This window comes from Folsomia candida, unplaced genomic scaffold (genome assembly GCF_002217175.1).
Source record: "Folsomia candida strain VU population unplaced genomic scaffold, ASM221717v1 Fcan01_Sc006, whole genome shotgun sequence".
NCBI classification, from domain to species: Eukaryota; Metazoa; Arthropoda; class Collembola; order Entomobryomorpha; family Isotomidae; genus Folsomia; species Folsomia candida.
This window is the reverse complement of record NW_019091198.1, coordinates 863,678-885,332: the sequence shown is the minus strand read 5'-3', so window position 1 is coordinate 885,332 and position 21,655 is coordinate 863,678. Positions and strand designations below refer to the sequence as shown.

Genomic DNA, 21,655 nt, shown 5'->3' with positions numbered 1-21,655 from the left:
AAAAAAATACTCTGTAATTCGATGTCCTTTAAATGAATAAGCAACAAACAAAGTATGTACATGCTTCATGTGCTTGTTGAGAGATGATGAGAATTTGCTTCTGTTTCTGAAGTCTGGCCGTATCTCCCCTTTTTAAAGAGCAAGTTTAAGTGAGGACGGGTGTACAGGATCATCAAAAGTAAGGAGAGTTAACTGGAGGCATGAAATTAAATGAATGGCACAAAAAAATCATGTTTTGTTGATTTGATTTGGTGTCGTGTTCCATCATCAAAAATGCCTCAGCCCAACTCACAACAATGGAACGAATAGAATTCAATTACAATTGGATCTACCACATCAACTTGTACTTACTAAAATTTTACTTTAGTTTGCTGCCCTGCCTGTGCAGTAAGCATGTATGTGCACATTAGGTATGGCTGAAAATTTTTAATACGGAATCACTCCCGTCACCCGTGATGAATAGTTCTATATGTGTATACATATACATGTTCATATACGAATGTACATTAACTTCTCACTTTGCTAAGCCCTGTTGAGTTCGGAATTGTAGTTGTACATAAGCGAACGCTATAAAATAAAGTTAATGCGAGTTTAAAATGTGCTGGTAATGATTAAATAGGAGAGGTGGAAAAGCTATTATGTATCACAATGCTGCTTTTGCTGCTTTTTCTGACGCTTGAGCAGTGTATGGATGTGTCAAATTCTATTGTTGTTTTGTTGTAAGCTGTTTGTCGAGTGGATACCCAGTGAACTTTACATTATTGTAGTAATGACATTTAGCCAGAGAAAGGAATGTCACAGGAACAACGGGTGGTGGATCCATATTGTTTTTTTGCCAAACTGCAGAATGACGTTGGCAAATAACCGTCAGTCAGACGAGATAATTTAGCATCTTCAAATTTTGGCGAGACTTTCGTAGTAAGGAGAAGACTTTAAATATATTACTATGCAGTTTCTCCCTAAACTACGGTACAATTAATACCTTATTGTGTATCCCAAAGTTGTGCCTGGATCAGATTTGTCCTCAAAATCTCATGATGGTGAGTGTTGTGGAAATACCCTCCGCATAACTAACATTTCAGCTTTGTATGTCTCAAATCAATCTTGAAACCTTCCTTTCCTTAACTGTGCATAAATGTTTCCCTTGAAGCCATCGCCGGCAACAATGTTCAATAAGGAAACGAGATGCATGAGCTTTCTCTGAACAAATTTGCAATCACTCTCAAACATGCATGCACATTCAGGTGGTGGTGAAAATGGTTTGCTTTACACTCTGTCTTCATAAATGTCTATAAACTGTGCCACGACTGCACTTTATGGGGAACAAGGATTTAAATTCACTTCATTACTCGTGTGAAACCCATTCTCCGGTTTTTGCCTGTGATCTTAATATTGATCAATTGATGGATAACCTTCCAGCTAATAAAAAGTACCCGAATTATAAAGTCTTCATTAGGAAACAGGGTGTTTAGATCCAACCTAGTAATATGATTGGAGACCATGCCGATACTCTCACCTCGTCGAATACCCTGCAATTAAAGCTAATTTAAAATTAATTAACTAATAGTTCTATTGACTAATTGAAGGCAAACAATGAACATCTTACTATGACAAAATTTGAAGTTAATTGAATTTAACAGTTATCTTAGTATTCTTACATTTTGATGATAGGACAGATCAAACACATGTGCGTAAAAAAACAGTCTCTAAAAATTATGCAACGACATCCCAAGCACTATAATTTGTAGTCCACAAAAACGGAAATATTTCGTTACACACACTCTGGCCCAGATCCCTCAAATTTTATATTCCACAACATAGTCAATAAACCATAAGTACAACAACGTGGAACAATATGTTCCACGCAAATGAAAAACAGTGTGGCCATTTTGTTTAATAATTATATCCAACTCGTTGGTTACTCACACGGTCACAAATTGTCATTGAGAGCACAACTGAACGATTTTTTGAGACGGCTAGTGAGTGTCAATTTACCGGTTGCCTTTACCTGGAGAAGATTTACTTTGATGATCAATCCAATATGTTAGATCTTCTCTTATTCCACATATTGCCTGAGTAGGCAGCAGTATTGTGTACCACATGAGAGGAGATGAGGGTGGTGAAAGGCGTCATCAGTAGAGTTTGAAAGATATGAGACGTCTGTACAGGAAATGAAGATTGAAATGGATATTTGTCCTTTGTCTCAATTTGAAAGTAGACGTGTCCCTAAAAATGTCACACACATATTGAAAGTTAGTGTGAGGATGAGGTGAGTTATGGACATCCATCCATTTGCATGTCTATACCAACACACCGAATAAGAATACACTATTTTCATCAATATTAAGTAAATACCACACACTGCACTCTTTAAAGTTTGTGGAAGCCAAATTTTAAAGGTTACTTGTTCCAAACAAAAGTTTGGAACAATTTTTGTGTGAAATGAGATTCTAGAAATTTTCAGCAAAGAATTTCACCTGAGAGTTTCCTTTGCCAGCCACCACCTAATTTTAGAGTCGTAGTAGTAGTAGAGGGAGTATGTATTTATATAGTAAATAGCTGTGAAAGTCATGCCAGTAGATGTCTAAGGACAAATGCCAATAATAAGTGCTCTGCCAAACAGAACCAGCACATTATCCTCCCTGCAAGCAACGCCCGTCATTCAAATCAAATCTGTCAAGTCGAGTCTGTGTTGATTGTCCTCGTCATACACATTTTCCACAATCAACTCCAGATCAACTTTTCATCCTTGAAATAAAGAATCTTATTTCTTGCTTTCTTTCTTTTCTCCTCGTCGTGCATATTTCGACTTTACATGTGGGCGGGTTGATCCTCTCCAGGAAAATGTGCCTATTTACATTGTCTGCTTATTTCCAGACTGAAAAATGCATATTCAATGGAGGCAAAATTTTTGTAAAGTTTTCCTTTAAGGAAGCCCCAAAAGGGGAAAGCCAGTCCTCGAGCTGGGAGAAGTGAGCATGTTGAGACAAAGAAAGTAAAAGTGAGACGGTGGTTTGGAACAGAAGCGCATGAATGCCATCCATCCGTACCATGCCAGCCAGCCAGACCAGGCAGAATATCAGCTTTCGATGTGAAACCAGAACCTGAACACCGAGTTGATGTCTTTAGTTGACTTGGTTGAGTTTCGGGAATTTGGGGATGGAATAGAATGAAAATCCTGAACCAGCTTCATTCAGTTGTCAGCTCAGCGTCTTATGTACCCACTCACATAATAATTTACTCGATCCTCTCCTTCCAACTCTTCTTCCTTTCTCTCTCTCTCTTGATTTCTCTCTCTTTGTGAAACCACGATAGTCTCACAAAAATTCATTAATCCATGTGTAACAAGAATCAACAACATCATTTTCAACAGTCCGGGCTGCCAGGGATGGTTGTGTCCACAGGTTTTCGTAATTCCTCGTCATCATCATTCCAGAGAAAGTCCTTCACCTTAAAAACTTTGTGACCCATTCAATCATGAGAAATCCAGAACAAGCGAATTATACTTGACCACAAGACAGAAACGGGTGTTGGTGACACCGCACGAATCGAGAACAAGTAACCTTGCGTCCTTCAAGTCAATCTTGAGAATCTCAAATTGAACTTTGGCAAAGTGTGTAGTAGTGATTGTAACATTGTTTTAGAAGAACTTGAGACTTTTGCCATCCGGAAGTAGCAAGTGACGACGCGTGTAGCTGGTCACGCAGCACTTTAATCATTGGCAAGAGTTCTGGACCCAGATAAAGTTCCAAATGAGGATGAGTTCCTTCTAGAGAATAACAATATCAAACCCGGCAATGGGTTGAGAATTCTCCTGTCTGGTAAGTAAATCGATTCAATATTGCATACCTGATACCTTTTTAAGTTGCAAATATAAATACCTAAATCTACTCGTGTTCAATAACTAATTGAATCCAAATGTTTATTTCTGTGTGGTTACTATATTGTTCTTTTCCCGGAAAGGGTCAGATAATGACTTGGTCATTAAATTAGGAATGAACTCCAATGTGTCGTCCAGATGCACGAAACTTTCTCAAGGCATACACACACACACAACATAAATGGCCTAATTGACTCATAATGAACGTAGCCATGAGCTACTGAGGAATTCTCAATGGGGTACTAAACCCAACAATAAAAGAATCGTAAACAAATGTGCAAAGAAATAAGGGGACCGCACTGTAGTCCATCTTTCTCCAGCTAACGAGAATTATTGCCTGAATGCCATGCCAGAATTATTAAACAGGTTTCTTTCTGTCACCGTTTTTTCAGTGCCACGAGGCAATATTATTGCTCTTCGTAATTATTAATTATGTTACGTATTGGTATTTTTAGACTTTTTCCTTATGTGGTTTTATATACATGCCTCCTTTCCGGAAGTAATAATCAGGAAATCTATACTCAGAATTGATAAGCAAAAACAAAATTTTGTTGATATTTTGAAATTCATGACATGATTTTCAGTTAGATTACACATGACACTCGTCATCATCTCTCGAACTAAACTTCACGAATAACAATAAGGACTACGGAAAAATCATGGATAGATATTTACTGTTTATCAGATTACATACATAGAGCAGTACAATACAGGTTTACTTTGCGGAACGTTTCTCTTTGTATTCCTGTAACGAAATTCGTAATAAGAAAGCTCGTCTCGTCCCATATAATAAGGTCGGTTGACATACATCATACAACTCTGTGCATCACAGCAGGAAGGAACAAAGTTGATAAAGTAAAAGCGAATGCGGTTTCAATTTGAAACTCATTTAATCCAAGAAATTCACATATTCCTTGCACACAACTCTTCCATTTCTGCACGTATGCTCATCTCAAAATGACACATTACACCGCCAATCACTTTTAGTATCATTAAAAAATTCAACCAGTTTTCATTTTTGCAAGCAGGAAACGAGGTAAACGTAACCGGGTTTAGATAAATTGTCCTTGTCTGTGCACATTCCGTGTATGTGTGGATCTAAATAAGTGTGTAATACTTCACAGAGGACAGAAATGAGCTTGTTGATAAATTTGCTCAGAGAGTTGAAAGAAAAATTGCACGGGTCCTGGGCATATTAACTTTTTTAGGGAGAAAATTGCATCCTGCAGACACATGAGGCAAGGCTTACTCTCGTACTTTCACCGTCGTTTTACAACAGATTGCGACCAAACAAATGGTTGGATTCAGGTTTAAACGGCTTCCAGCGAGCGAAACAATTTCTGTTTTTTTGTATTCGCCCTTTCGTTTTGCATGCTCCTATTTTCCCCTTCCGTCAACTAATTTGAGCCTGGCACTTGGTACCTTGGCTGGTTCGGATTGCTCGTGTACAATCAAAACATGTTTGTCCTGGATCTCTCTAATAACTGGACAAAAAGGAGAGGTGAATAGAACTCAGATTTTAATTACGCCCTTCATCCACTCATTATACACTTGGTTTGGCGATGTGTTTCTCCTAATGATGGTGAATCTTGTCATTTTTCTCAACATGACATGGAAAGTTGTACATTCATGCACGGAGTAAGTACCACTGGATAATAGGTTTAAAGTAAGTACGTCGGTCTAATTACAATTTACAAGAGGGTAATGGAGCAAGGATCTGGCAGAGTTGCTCATAATTAATGGTCACAATATTCTCCTTTTTTCGCAAAAAAAAACGCAGTAATTCCCACGACACAAGCTGACATTTAACTCGGTGAGGTCGCTCATGCATCGGGGAGGAAAGTGGGGCAGGAAACGTGTCCATCAACGACGCAACCAACGTGTCCAGCCGTGTCCTTTCCCATCGTGTAAAGAGGAACCCACTCTCGGTCCACTCTCATTTTGATAACAATAGGTCATTAATGGTCCATTATGAGGAGAAAGGCCCAGTGTCCAGTTTAATAACAAAGCAATCCAGACACAAACAATGGGTTAGATTGAGTTGGTTGTCTCCAAATGAACCACATCTCTTCTCTCCAATAATTTCATCCTTGTGGTGCTGGTGATGGCACACGTCATTCTTTCGTCTCCAGTATAATGAGAGTGGTGTGAGCAGGTAAAACATTCCATAAATATGTCAAGAAATCGTACATGAATACTTTCCGTGACGCTTCTAGGTCTGGAAACCCACAAATTTTTCCAGAAACAAAGGCAACATTTTCTCCCGGGGAGGGTGGAGATACGCACACACACGCAATAAATACAGCAACATTGACGTGGAGTTGAATCCTAATTTTATTGACTGTTTTGTGCTTGCTTCGTGAAGATGCAATTCAGCCAGACAAATGGGATCAACCTTTCGTTCATGTTTTAGGTTTAAAGTAAATCCCTCAGCAGGGATGGAATAAGAGTGATTTATGCGTGCATGCATGGTAAATCTCTTGAAATGATTGAATTTTACGACACTAAAGGAAAAAATAATTAAAGTAATGAGTTTGTAAAAGGTTGTAAAACTTTATCGACATTCGATACGTAAAAATGGTTTCGCAATCACAATCTCTTATTTCCAATTAGGGCGAAAATTTTCACCACGGCTTACACAGGCACAACTACCGTTGAAACCACCAACAGAATGCAGTAGATAAATGTTTAGCTGGAAACCATTGACTGAGGAGTCAAAGAATTCAGGTGGTTGAAAAGAGGCGAAAATGTGCTGACTGCAGTCCTCATCAAGGAGAACCAATAATTTGTTCAGCGACAACTGCAACTCTTTACTTTTACCATACCGAAGAAATAATGCCAACTCAAGAATGCACCACCCACTCACGATCTCCCTTTCTGTTCATTCGACAAGGACATCACGACATTCACTAACAATAAGCGAGGCAATGCACAACACCACCAGCAGAAGTCGCTTACTTGGTCAAATATTTCTTACAAACGAATGCAGTTTTCTTGTCTGAATGGCGATGGAACAAGTGACAACGACCTGTCATCACATTTACATTTGCAATATGCGTTTGTTTGCCCAAATTCATAATTCATTACCTGGTTGTGATGCCGGCCAGCGTTCCAACCGATGCACCTTATTTTAATCTCATCATTATCATCATGCAAAACTCGACTTGCTTCCCATCGTTCACGCTTATCTTTACAGGCAGGGAAAAATCATTTTTTTAGAAAACGCCAACCACGCAGATTTCTACATATTCACGTCAGTGGCAGATCCCTCCATGTTACTAAGTGGTTGGAAAGGTGAAGTGTGGAAGGAAACCGTAACCAAACATGCAGTGGATGGAGGTTTAATGCTGATGTGTTTATCTCGAAATCAATCTCTTTCGTTTCATTTCACTTCATCGACTGTACAAAGTCCTGCCATGATTATCGTGATGTGGTCAGCAGCGTGGTCATAATATGTGCACATTTGTTTATGACAGGTTTTGTTGGTGGGTGTGTCAGGTTTCAGGTCGGGATTTGTTGCACAAGTGTAATGAAATTAACGATTAAACGAATGCATGTTGAGCCAAACTTCTGAACAAAATCCGCAATGTTTTTTGAGAAACTGGACACGCTTTTCAATTTAAAATGTACTGTGTTCTGTTGACATTATCTTGACATCAAGGGTGGTGCTGGTACAATGGAATGTAATGAGGTTTAAAGTTACCATTGTCAAGCTTTGACTTTGCTAATATCAACTTTACTTTCTATGTCTATTGCAGTTGCTGTCCGTAAAATCACGGGTACAAAAATCCTCAAAAACCAACTACCACACGAATCGGAATGGCCAAAAATTATTTCTGCCGGAAAATTAGAATGAGTCAATAAATCCTAATTATATTGAATTGTCGACTTGGATTGTCCTTGGACCATTGGAATGAACGGGATCGGCATAATTTTATGGTGGATCTCGCTTCTCTTCTATTCACTATCATTTGTTGTATGCACAAGGTAAGTTGGGAGATCACTTTTTGTAACTAATTATACATCCGCCGGTAGTTTTACACATCTTGGCGAATATTTAATTCAACTTTTTTTCACCCGTTCACTTTTCTCCTTGTTTCTCTTGTCTGATTTCTCGTCTGGGAGTAGAACGTCTGGAGAATCGTACTCCTTGGTTTGGCCGTAGTTGAGTTAGTCGCATTCATCATGTTGAATGAAAGAGAGGAGAAAATGAGGAAGGAATTGACAAAGTTGGGCATGCGATCGCCTAACGCGACAACCTACCAAAGGAAGTCTCGGAATTGACGTAGAGTTGACATACATGGAAAGATGAGATGAAGGAAAGTTTTCTCCTCCACATACACACATACTTTTCAAACTACTTGACTTTGACTTTAAGAGGTAGTTGTCGTCAGAGTGAGAGAAAGTGGACCCTGCTCCTCGGATAGTGCTTGCTTTCACTCTCTCCACCTTCTTACATTCCCTTCTCTGGTGTCATTTGATTTCCCAAAGAGTTGATGAGATTTGTGGTGGTTCACCAAAGCCAATCTGAATATTAACAAGGTGCTAATGCGAATCCGGTGTTAATCTGGATGGATCAGCAGATTTACTGGATTTGGGGACAATACATAAGTGGGCAATGCAAATCATCCCAACCCAAGCAATCAAACCCATGCACTTTGAGCATATGTACTTTGAAGATGTACAAGTTGAGTTTCCAAGATGTGCTAGAGGCGATCTGAATCTTGTCCTTTGGCCCGTAGTTAATTAGTGATGGAGAAAGCAGACACAATTACTTTAGCTTTGGTGTGACGGAAATACCGTGTCCTCAACTTGGTAGAATTATTCTAAGCGTATTTACATACGTACGTAACTCACCTTACCTAACATGACAGGAGCCTAGGGCCTAGGGCAATACCATGCAAATTACGAGACAACAATTTATCCGTAATAAGTGATTGTCAAACAATGCTAACTTTCTCAAAGACAAGTTATTCAACTTAATCCTTCATCACAAACTGTACTCTTTTTCAGAAGTGACCCCGGCTACAAGAACAATAATCACAAAAACGTATCCGAACTATTGGACAATTTACTGAGGGGGTACGACAACAGTATCCGACCTGATTTTGGAGGTAAGTCGGTTGATCTAGATTCTCAAATAATGACAACTTTAATTTCCCATCGTTATTTAGCCACCCACCACGAGATTGAAATGAAATGTATTATGCAACTAGAGAAAAATAATCATTGTTTTACTCAGTGCGTGTGGATTATTTGCACGATTTGAATCGAACCGTTATCGAATCGTTTGTTTGTTGGTAGGTGACCTTCAGCACTGGATATTAACGTGCATTGCATGGCAGTAGTCGAGTGGGGGATACCTTATGTACTTCCACTTGATGTGGCAGGTTGAGTAAATATTCGGCTTCGACTTTCACTCAGCCGAAATCACATCTCGCTTCCTATGAGGCTCTCTCTCTCTCTGTCAACAAACTTTCATCTCCTTCTGCCCCAACAACCCTTCTCCTTCGTCTTCTTAATATCTCCACTCGGTGCGAATATGAATTTGAAAATTCGAAACTTGCACTATTTCAAAATTGGAATCTTAAAAGTTGCCTTGAGACCCTGAACAGTTGCATGACGACGACGACGTATGCTCGCGAGATCATTATTTCAGACAGAGCTAGGCTCCCGTCTCCTTCATAAAGTCTCTCAGGACGGGAAGAAGAGACCATATTAAAAATTTTTAGATTGAGCTGAGGATACGCTTACGAGATTAATTTCCTCAAAGTCATCATTCTACGTAGGCTGGCGAATTGGGAAGGATTGACATACTTGGAAAATATGTTTAGAGGAAATGCAATGGCGTTCTCACATTTATTTTTGTTTGACCTTGTGCCAACTGGCTAAGCAATTTTTCAAAATTAATGAATTTTAGGGAAGGTTTTAGTTTTGTAATATTGCAATTCCTGGAGGAGATGATGACGAATTTATGTATGTAAATGTTTGCATTAACAGATGCAGTATAGTTTACTACCTAATTATGCATGTATATATGCCCCTCTGATCCACAAACGTTTAAGAAAGTTTCTCGATGAATCTTCGTCTTAATACTTGTTGTAAGTATTTGGATTTAAATCTACTAATTTAAATTGATTCTAGAATGAATGAACGAGCAGACAAATTGTTAAAACTTTGCGAATAAGGAATCGATGTTTTATTAATTTGCTACATTAACACAACACATCCAACAAAGTTGGAATGAGTTAAAATTGGATCAATACAAATTAAAACTTTCCCTTGAACTTTAACGTTTAATTCGTGCAGGTTCAAGCGTTATATAAAAAAACTCGTAAAATCCCAATAATTTGCTTCTCACATATCTGAGAATGCACTTTCATCCGTTTTCATTATTAATCCAGATCGACCGGAGAATGAATGTGATGCGGTCTGATGGAAATCGTTGCGTATTTCACGGAGCCAAACACTCCGGCTTTTTATATCCATCACTCACTTACTCGTCGTGTTTATGGTTGACAGGAGTGAGTATAGTTTAAACTAAACTTCCACAAAACCAGTGAGCACTCCTCCAACGTTTTAGATATTCGAACCAGGAATGGATGCATGTAACATATGGCTGTTTGGTTTCGGAGTACATATCGAAATTTTATTCACACTCGGATGAAATTCAATGTGGGTGTATTATTACGCGTATGTACCTTCATGCCGTATCATCAGACATACAAACGTATTGACTGGCAAGGTGGGTTCAGACAACTGACAGATATTGATATTGGACAAAAGTTGCATTGCATAACTTTCTCCAGTTTCGAGGGAGCGAGAGAGGAAACTTATTGGTTCATTGGTACACTTGGCTGGAGAATCTTGCATGATCTATTTACAGAGCATTTGATTCATACGAGTGTTACATATATTTATCGGCAGGGTGGTGGTTGAACTCGGGCTTGATTTTATATGTATTAACTAAATTGTATGAAAGTTTTCCAAAGCTGGCTTAATTATCGTCGTGCCTCGAGAGATTAAATGTACACATTTGTGCAGCCAGACGAAATGGACCAACAATTTAAATGGTCTAAAATAGATCAAAATCCTTTCAACAGAGCAGCCAATGCCGACCGAACACCATGAAATGCATATGCGACGTAACTTACATCGTGTACATAAGTATGTGGTACATCATGGAAGAGTGAGATTGGCGAAAGGAGGCCAGGAAAAAATTCACCCAAAAGAAGAATTGGTCCAATTGAGCAATTCTTCATCTGCAACTTTTAAGTCGTCATCCGAAATCAGATGAATATTTCATTTATTATGAGAAGAACCTGTCGCGATTCTAACTGCAGTTGCCAAAAATAAGAATTTCATTCATTTATACTTCAGCAGGATTTAGCTGAGTCAAATCGACGAGAGCAATGAGAAGGATGACGACAAAACTAGATTACTATTCTCAAATACCTTACAACAGAAGGACTGTTATCCAAGAGGGCTAAATCGTATTATTATCCTTGCCAGAAATCTGATTGCAGCACCAACGAAATGAAAATGCCAAGAAGGAAATGTTAGATTTGATTTGTAGTGAAATTAAGTAGGCACATCAAGTTGATTAGAACATCTACTTTTAATAACTTGATGTCGTACCAGAAGTTTTGCAAATCCGGTAAAAATTTGTATATCTTTGCATAGTTTTTATTATCTGCAGCCAGATTGTCATCTAGATGCCTAGCTCAGCTCACTTGATTTGGCTTTGGTTCAATAGGGCTGGAGCTTTCTGTACTTCTTTCCCTCCCGAGTACGGATTCTCGCAAAATCAATGCGTTTCGTGCTCGCTAACCTGTTATTAATGTGACAAAATAAAATATGTGAATATTTTTGGTGATGTACTTGAAAGATGGCCCTGTGTTGAATGGAGTTGAAATTGAAAAATACGGAAGCAAGCACGACTACACTTGTAAATTGAAAAATCTCAAGTGCACTCGTCCCCGTTTTGATTAAAAATGAATGTTATACACAAAATGTATAAAAAATATGAACACTAGCAACACCATAAAATAAAATAACGTGTAAATGAAATGTCAAGCCCGATGGTCATCAGACCTTTTAAATACTAAATTAGGTTTTTTTCGAAATACACCTTTTCTTAATTTGCTTACTCGTAGCTAAGTGCACCAAACGTTAGTAAACAAATTAACGTTAAATGAGCGTAAATGTAAACACGCAATAAATTATGTATGGGTCAAATCCTATTAAAATCCGTCATTAAAAGTTGTGCGTTCTTGTGACACGCACACAATTGTACCAATTTACCTAGAAATCCACTCAATCTCAAGATTTGAAAGTGCGGTTTCTTGTCAGTAATAGAAAGTTGATAAATAGAAGAAGAAGAAGGGCAAAACCCAGGCTAAACTTTTACACTGCATGGCGTAAAGCTCCTTCAAACTATAAAGTGCGAGGGCTCCGCTGCTCCCTAAGTATGTAAGACGCAAGTTTCCGACTACATGGTGGGTAACTCAAAATCATTCACTTCTTCATCCATCATCAAGTTTTCAGAAGGACAAGCTGGAACAACTTTAGGCGAGATTTGTGTATGTACTTCTTGTCCGACAGGATGATCTGGTAGAGAAAATCATGGACCGACTAACCGTTCCACAAGTTGTTGATTCCACACCGCCTTCAGAAATATTCCACACATTCGGATACAAAAATTATGCCATAAATCAGCTAATTGTGTATTTGCATTTAAGGCATCAACTTGCCGTCCTCATCAGCCCGAAATTGGTGCTGATGAGACGAGACGACCGTTTCGGAATACATTACACTTGGAAGTAGTCGATCAAGAGTTTCGAACCAAATAAGCCGCATGGTGATGTTCCCACACTTGAACTTTCCCCACTTTCTCCAACACACTCGATCCCTTTCTCCACCCTTTCTCGTCTTCTTCTTCTTCACCTCCACGCGATGGTCGAGACCGACTTGGTAAAGAAGAAGTTGGCATTGGTGGGTTCGTTGACTAGTTGGGCGAATTGTCCTCAATGAGAAAAATTCCCATGAACGTCAAACGTAGATTTAATAAAATTTGTTCTCACTCTTCCCAACCCTGATCATTTAATAGACTCATTCACCCCTCATTTTCACCCATTCAACTTCTCACTCAACTCGACAAACTTATTGGTCTAATCTTTTCACATCTTTCGAACCACTACTACACTCGCGTTCCCGCACCAATGATATATTCTACATCATCACCACGACCAACCCATTCAGACACATGCAGTCCACATCTCCTCCTCCTTAACTTGTGGAGGAAATGAATATTCTAAATTGGGCAATAAAAATTTCTTCTCTCCTCCGCGAAACCAAGAGTGAATGAGAATGAAAGAAGAAACTACTCAAACAAGTTATTCACGAGTGCAAGGCAAAGAAAAGAAAGCACTTTTGACGGAGAAGAGCTCGTGATGGGTTTCAGGCAACTTCTTTTTCGGCGTCAGTGCTGGAAATCAAGGTTTTCGAACGCAAGTAGCACGGAGATATTAAAAGGTGTTGTTCCCAAGTATCTGGAATTTTAAAGAGCTCAGCACCCACTCATTTCTCTCCTCGGCCGGTTATTTAGTAGAGAACGTTATGCCGCTCGCTGAAAGTTTTTTGTTGTAATGTAATTCTGAAATGACCAGCAAGTGAATTTGTAATCCTGGTGGAAAACTCTCAACCACGTTAATCTTGACCTTATCATATTTTCCTCCATTATGAAGCTCAAGGCAGCAAAGTCATTGATAAAATCGTGACTTAACTCCATAACGTGGAGTGGAACGGTGGAAGGAAACGTATATCTAAGGAGCCCACTTTACGTCATTGTTGATGGTCAGTTTCTATTTCCGTACCACCCATTTCGGATGGTACTTATACACTAGTGCAGTCTGGAGGTGCTGGTAGTTTGTGGGTGAGATTACGCTATCGTTTTCTATCACACCTTATCAAATCATCGCAACTCATTGCTTTCACCTTGAAGCAATATTCCAATAAAGCAGATTTTTCTACCATTTTCTTAACTCGGAATGGGTTTCATCTTGACTGATAGATTTCGTGTTATCGCCTTTGTGACGATAATTAAATGCAAATTGCAAATTAAAAGCAATAAATGATAATTGGACCACTGAATGGAGTTCCTACGTACATACGTCTATTAGTACATGTATAAAGATGGAACCATCAGTGAATCAGGGTGCACAAGCTTCCTCCAGAGCAAAAATCACGGCTCTTTACAGCAGTACTTACTTACATACATACCTCACACATGTATAACGATCTATATACGAGTATGTAACATGCATCAATCAATCAATTATTGATCCGTCCAAAGAATTGGATAACTGACAAGTCTTGCTCTCAACTACATCAAAAGTCGGTTGACATCGCACGCATCCATCATCTTCGACGTTTGCATGGCGAGCTGTCCAAAAGGGAAGATGCAAACCTGTCGAGGGAGAAACAATTTCATTTCATTGTAATGTGATCTATTTTGCATAAACTGAACTGCTGATGATCATGATGATGCGATATGCATAATATATTCCTCGTTACGTTCTGGTCGTCGTCGCACTGCATGCACAATAATGGGATTGATAGGAAGCAGTGAACCTCTTCTCTGGCTCATCAATTTCAGTTCTTTTATCCCAAATTTTTTCCTGTCCGCCAATACAAATAATACTGTGCACACATATTCACGGAGATGCTCAATCTTGATAGTTTTACGGAAACATAGACAAGGAAACAGCTCTCCAAGTCCCTGTATTTGTATTCATGTGGGACTTGTGGGTGAGAAAGTTGGTTTTATTATGCGACTCACTACACAATTTCTGAGAAAGATATGTTGACGATGGTTTACATATGTATGTATTTGTATAACACATGGAATTTGTCCCAATACAAATTTAATTAAAATATTTAACAATATGAATTGACTATTTATTCCTTTCTGTGTTTGTTTTCAGGACCACCCACAATAGTTGAGATTGACATTATGGTTCGATCGATGGGGCCAATATCGGAAGTAGATATGGTAAGTGACAACCAGTATACCTCGTAAATAGCTGTACACCAATCACGAATCAAGTGTTCTTTAATGAAAGGTTTTTGATACTGTGTGACCAAAATAAATTATAGTTATAAGAGAATCAGTTTGGTTGTGAAAACAAGAGAAATCCAGGACAAAAGGCTAAAAAAGCCAGATACTTGCCGAATGTTTTCGTGACGTGACAAAGATCATTCCTGTTTTTCCTTCCAGATTTATCTGGCTGGTCCAATTCACTGCATTTTTGTGTTGTCGTTATCACTCACCCCATTGTTTATTGGAGATACTTGAGTCTCTTTTGCGCTGTGTTGCTGACAAAGCCAAGTCGTTTATTTAAAGACTCAATTATTTACAGTACTTTCGCCCTTTCCTTACTCAAGGAAAATCTTTGTGGCTAATTTTACTGGGTAACTCCCCGTTTTTCCATTGTCATTTTTGAATTTTTCTTTTAATAATTTTTGTTGAATGAGCATATCTACAGTTCTGACGGCAATTGTTCTTTTTGCAAAACTCTCACACATATTAAACTATCAATTGCAACATAAGTAAACTGAATGATCTTCTTAATTTCGAAAATTTAAACTCGTACAATAAATCGGAATAAAAAGCCCTACAAAAATCTTTCCAATTTGTATCCACCATTTTATTGAATTGCCTAGGTATACGGATTACACAAGTATTTGTATTACGCTGCAGAAATTTGCATATAAAAGAATTTGGTAATAGTTAAAGTGTTAAAGAGATATTTTCCCAAGAATTAATTGAATAAGATGGCAAAGAGCTTTAAAAAGTTTATGAAACGTGAATAAATACCAGTCCTGAGGATTTTGTTGCTTAAAAATTTGATTAAACAAACAAAGTCTGACTCTAATGGAGGAAAACTTTTATATTAATCAAACCCATGTCATTGAACAAGAAGGGTGCGTGAGGTGTTACGAAGGACATGTTATGATTTCATTGACGATTCTCTTGCTTACAAATTGCGTCTGAGATTTTTGGCACTGCCGTCAACCGTCCAAGTCCTTCTTGATATGCAGGTTGGAATCAATACAAGAAATATCTACTTTGTTTCGTGTTATTGGATGGCATATTCTGAAAACAAGTGTAGAAGAATATGTACACTAAAAAATTCTCAGCCTGTCCCGAGACAACTTGGAGCAGTCTGTACTGAAATGATCTGTCTCCTCATGGTCCTTGGGACCCATGTGAACGCAGTAGTGGAATGACCCCTGATCAAATCGCTCACTTACTTTCACTCGATCCAACCAATACGGCAGCACATCGTCTTGCTCATTCAAATTCATAAAGCAACATGCGTAGGTTGAATTGTGCTTATGTAATTTCTGAAAGTGTGTTTTCTTTCTGTCGTACGAGTCGAGTGACGACAAGATGTTTCAGTAGTCAGCAATCTCTTACTTTTTCCTTTGCGGAACATGAAAAGAGCTCATTTCGTTCTGTTCAAGGAATGTATTTATTGAGCAAACAATAAATAATGGGAATATAACTACTTCAAACTGCACTCACTGCACATTCTGTTAATGCTAAACGTATTTATGGTCCTCATTGTGTAACCGTTTTTTGGCAGGGAGAGCAAGAGGAGGAATAACACAATTGGAAATAGTACCTCTCTCTCTTTCTCTTGCTGGAATATATTCCTTGTGAAATTGCTTTCTCCAAGAGCAAGTTTACAAGCGACACTTGTTCACATGCAAATTTTTCTCAAGAGCTCAGCTTTCCACAACGTTTTTCTGCGAAGAGTTTCCATCCTTCTATTTTTATTTTTTATTGTTTCATTGATATTGAATTGATCTAAGAAATTGGCATGCGGAAACCTTGTTATCGTTTATTTCAATTTTTGCTTGAACTGAATTTTGATCACATACTTATCTTGCATCTTTATCGCATGGTGATGTAATCATCATATTCTTCCCCCGCTGACAACCGTAATGCGGATTCACTGGAATTTCTTCAACTCTGACGCATGGAATAAAAGGGCATTTAAATAGGAACCACCTTATTAAATTCTGCACTGAGCATGTACTTAGTCACTCAGTCTGCTATAACCACTCGCAAATTAAGTTTTGCGATGGGGAAAATTGATATCTAAAAATTCTCTTATGCAATCTGTAGTTATCGCAATTGTCCTCGTTCGTACTTGCACATATTGCGAACAAATACGTCTGTTGCTTCTTTCTTGAACTGTACTCTTAAATGGATAGAGTCTTGACGTTCAACTTTCAGTGTTGTCGTGGCTGTGATCGAAATTCCCCAGTTGGAATTAGGAACGATGAACCTTTGTTGTATTTCTCATTGTGTTGCAATCCACTCTGCTCCATCCAGCTTAGTATTTACGAGCCCACTACTGCTTGCTAAGCCATGTCATTAAAATTGGTTATTGGATTAGAAAATAGCATTTTCTCCATCCCCAGAACGGCACCAACGGCATGAGGCTAGTGTGGAAGAGTGGATTAAATGGATAATGTGTGAGGAAGGAGGGCGAGTAAAATGCCAACAGACAGTGGAACTCTGAGGACGATGACAAGGCGTGTAATGAACTTAAGAAAGTTGGGCAGTTGCCTCCAGCACTCCTCCAGCAGCACCCTTTGCATTAATTGACTTCCATTCTTAGGATGTGTGACATTTAATTTCCTAAACACTTTCCCTCAAACTTTGTTGCCCGTTTTGCAAACTCAAGGGAGCTCACAGGCATGGCACGGCTATTACCTGCAACACGAGTCCCGACACAGCGATTGTCCCGGCACCAAGGAGCTGAAATTTGGGCCATGGGATTTATAGGAAGAAGGAATACGGATGAGACGAGAACGAGGAATTATTTGGAATTGGAAATATTGAGGAAATCCGACCAAAAAGTGTTGCCATTTCTTTGCTGCTTTCTCGAACCAGATTTCAATGGGTAGAGGAGGAGGAGGATGAACTAGTAGCATCAGGTCACCACGGCAGTCTTCCTTTTCCCTCAATCTATTTGATGATAAAACCAAAGAATTGTAGCTTATTTTCTGATTTGTCATTTGGTTGCTTCCTCAAGCAATGCGTAACGTGTGAAAGTCAGTCACACGGGCAGGAAAAAAAAGACAACAAATAATGTTTGATACTAATAATGATAAATCTTCTATGATTAATTAGCAATTAATAAACAATGAGTAATATAATCGTTGTGAACTCGGTATCCGTACGAACGAAAGGGTAAAATTGAAATTGAATTGTATCATAACTTTCAGACGTACTCAATGGACTGCTACTTCCGACAAACATGGGTCGACAAACGGTATCCAAATTCAATAAATTATTAACGATAAAAATATATGTTCATGGTATTTTATTCGCCCATACAGGCTAGAGTACCATTCTACTAAAGGGGACACTTTGGCCTTGAGCATTTCCATGCTGGAGAAAATTTGGAAGCCCGACACTTACTTTTACAACGGAAAGCAGTCTTACCTCCACACAATTACGACGCCCAACAAGTTTGTCCGATTGAAAATGGATGGAAGGGTGCTCTATTCTTCGAGGTGAGATACGGATTTCTCAATTTAACTCCTATTTACATACATCCGGTTTAAATGGAGAATGTTCTGTGCGGATTCTCATGTTCAGACTCACCGTCAAAGCCAGTTGTCCCATGAACCTTGAAGACTTTCCCATGGACACGCAACGCTGTCCCCTGAAACTTGGGAGCTGTAAGAACTCTAAAAATCTCAACTCCTCATCTTTCGGATTTATGTCACACAGTCATTGTGCTCAAAAGCTAAATTCTTTTTATTGTCGGATCCCTTTACTCAATTCCCTCCTCCATGCTTCAAAAGTATCCTGTTGCGTTTTTACTTTCAACTAAATTCGCCATCCAGCCAGATCTATGAGGAAAGATCAAAGAATGAGCAAAACACGGGGGAATGGATTGGATGAAGCAGGGCGTTCCTATTCCTTTATTTTTATTTATTTCAATCAGAGTCCCATTTAAATTCATACATTCATTTCTTCACACACATGCATGAACATGAGGACGGGTTATATTTTTTATACCTGCCACAGAATAGACGTTTTGCCTTTCGCATACAAAAAATGACGCGGAGAATGAATACCATTCCGCACTATCAATTCCAATTCATTTCGTTTCTGTCATTCATATCGGGATCCATCGGGGATGACGATGATCACAATTCTACTAAGGAACAATCAAAAGATTGATTTTATTTATGTACGTACTGTGTCGTCGTCCTCATCCTGACGTTTTACATATGTATGCAGTACCATTGTTATCCTTTTTGGCAAATTGCAAAAATTGTGGATTCTGGACAATAACTGCATAAGGGAAATTTACTTGCAATTTTATTCTGTGACGCAGTCGGCTACACAATTTCGGACGTTTTATACCGATGGAATGCCAATAGGTGAGTTGTATTGCCTAACACTTTACTTGGAAAACATTTCTTCATCTAACCTTTTTTAGGACGGTGGACATTGCGTTGGACATGAAAATGTCGCAATTCGATCTCATCTCGACTCCATCAGGGAATGGAACAGAGAAGATGAAATTGGGTGAGTGAGTGGAGTGGGCAAAGCGTTTCGTCATCTCAACCTTTTTCCGATATTATTGTTTTATTTGCTTTGAAACAAGTGCATAACATCAAAATGTCAAATCAAACATGTTTCTCCCACGTCAAGACACTATTTTTGCACAACAAGCTAATTCTGAGTATAAGTGGCACAATTCCGCTGATTAACACTTTTCCTATATTCTTCAAAAACTAATTGATTCCTTACCCTGTTCTCTAAATAAATGTCTCATTCTTCCCCACAATTCAGAATACGTACATGTCCTACATACATATGTAGCAGCAGATGACACAAATATTCGTTCTTCAGCAGATATGATATGACCACTCAATTTCTGTATGTGTGCCTCAGCTCGATAATCAATGTGATTGGTTTTTACGCATGACTTTTCACATACATCTTTCATCCATCTACTTATCTATCTGTTCTCCAAGGCTTTCTATATCTACTGCGATGTATGTAAATCATGTCTGAAATGCTTTTCATGAAAAGTACAAGATGCGATATGGCTTAAAACTGAGATGATGATAATGTTTAATTAGTCGACATTTATTTTATTATCGTGATATTAGGGGATCATAGCATTTTAGAAGCGACCTTTTACATGCGGAGACACACTGGTTTTTACCTGATCCAAATATATTTCCCTTGCATCCTCCTTGTCTTCGTCTCCTGGGTGGGATTTTGGATTAACAGAGAAGCCACGGCAGACAGGGTCACGTTGGGTAAGATTTCGTTGTGCGTGTGTGTTTTCTGTTTTTTTTCTGTTCTGGTCTCTCTCCGCTAAAAAAGAACATCAACCCTTTCTTGCTCTACTTTCTCTCCTGCTTTCTCTCTCCTCCATGGGAAACAGGCCTCTCTCCCTTTCTCCACCTGTGGCTGGTATTTGGCTGCTGCTTTTTATTAATTGCTTTTCAATCAGAACGCCGTTCTTGGCTCCTCATCTGGTCTGAGCTTCTATGAGATTCTGCAATTGGCTTTGGACGAAGGCGTTGTATGGCTTTTTGTCATGTGAATGATACCTGTTGCACGTGCACTTTTCTACACATTGAATGATGGTGTATTGCTTATTGCGTAAATTTTAATAATTTTTCTTATAGTACGGAATACTAAAAAACATGTCAGAATACGAAACAAAAAACATTACAGACTATTAAATAAATCGAATAGGGTCCCATAAAATATTTAATTATTATGTTTCTTTGATTTCTTGATTTGTAATCGTTCCTCAATTTTTAAAATCGTAGGAGAATACTCCACTCTAGATATCAACTTTTACCTTCAGGTAAATCCTTATTTTCTCCATAATTTTATCTCGACCCGAGTGCTAATTGGCATTATCTTCTTCTTTGATTAGCGTCATATGGGAAATTTTCTGATTCAAGTTTATGGACCATGCACCTTGCTGGTCATTTTAAGCTGGGTTTCCTTCTGGTTGAACAGAGAAGCGACGGCTGACCGTGTGTCCCTTGGTAAAAAAATATATACGGATTTTGTCTCAAAAAATTTAGTGAAACAACAATTCTCTCCAGAACCCTTGCAATTTGTGTGTTAAGTAATTGCATATCGTTTAGAAAGCCAAAAGTTTTGATAAGAAATGTTTGCTACTCTTCCTACCCTACTGTCGTAATTCTAATACAAATTTCACTCTTGTGCATGAGTTTTAACAATCTAATTCAAACTATCTGTTCCTTCTTTCATCCTTATTAATCTATTAATTAATGTTATTTGCGATCATAAACATCATCAGTGAAAATGTGTGCGTATAATATTTATCAATTTGTATATAGGGGTCACAACTGTGCTAACAATGACGTTTCTCGGCCTGGAAGCCAGAACAGATTTGCCGAAAGTTTCTTATCCAACAGCCCTCGATTTTTTTGTATTTCTCTCTTTTGCTTTTATTTTTGCGACTATAATTCAGGTAATTATTTACACGTCTATTATTAAAATCATCACTAGTCGGACATAAATTTAGTAATTTAATTTTCTTGAAACCAGTTCGCAATTGTCCATTTTCACACGAAATATGGCTCTGGAGAAGTTTATTTTAATGAGGATTCGTCTTCCGAAGAAGATGATGACGATAGTGGTTCAGAGGATCCGGTTAGTCCACGCAGTTTAGCAGATTAAAA

At 38.5% G+C, this 21,655-nt stretch overlaps 1 protein-coding gene across 8 annotated transcripts in view; it reads left to right on the top strand.

Annotated features, from left to right (window-relative positions):
- The first annotated feature begins 3,110 nt into the window (after window positions 1-3,110).
- Window positions 3,111-21,655, top strand: part of LOC110850880 (gamma-aminobutyric acid receptor alpha-like) — a 20,107-nt gene continuing 1,562 nt past the window's right edge. The window contains exons 1-14 of one of the 8 annotated variants that reach the window (XM_035852608.1): window positions 3,111-3,821; window positions 7,639-7,867; window positions 8,894-8,994; window positions 14,866-14,933; window positions 18,185-18,231; window positions 18,299-18,475; window positions 18,561-18,643; window positions 19,309-19,354; window positions 19,414-19,502; window positions 20,093-20,245; window positions 20,768-20,805; window positions 20,878-20,992; window positions 21,311-21,444; window positions 21,522-21,626. In XM_035852608.1, coding sequence (XP_035708501.1) covers window positions 7,794-7,867; window positions 8,894-8,994; window positions 14,866-14,933; window positions 18,185-18,231; window positions 18,299-18,475; window positions 18,561-18,643; window positions 19,309-19,354; window positions 19,414-19,502; window positions 20,093-20,245; window positions 20,768-20,805; window positions 20,878-20,992; window positions 21,311-21,444; window positions 21,522-21,626 — 1,230 coding nt within the window. In that variant the 5' untranslated portion in view covers window positions 3,111-3,821; window positions 7,639-7,793. Of the gene's footprint in view, window positions 3,822-7,638; window positions 7,868-8,893; window positions 8,995-14,484; window positions 14,764-14,865; window positions 14,934-18,184; window positions 18,232-18,298; window positions 18,476-18,560; window positions 18,644-19,308; window positions 19,355-19,413; window positions 19,503-20,092; window positions 20,246-20,767; window positions 20,806-20,877; window positions 20,993-21,310; window positions 21,445-21,521; window positions 21,627-21,655 lie in introns of those variants that run through there. The other 7 variants (XM_035852611.1, XM_035852614.1, XM_035852607.1 and 4 more) reach the window with 7 other exon arrangements.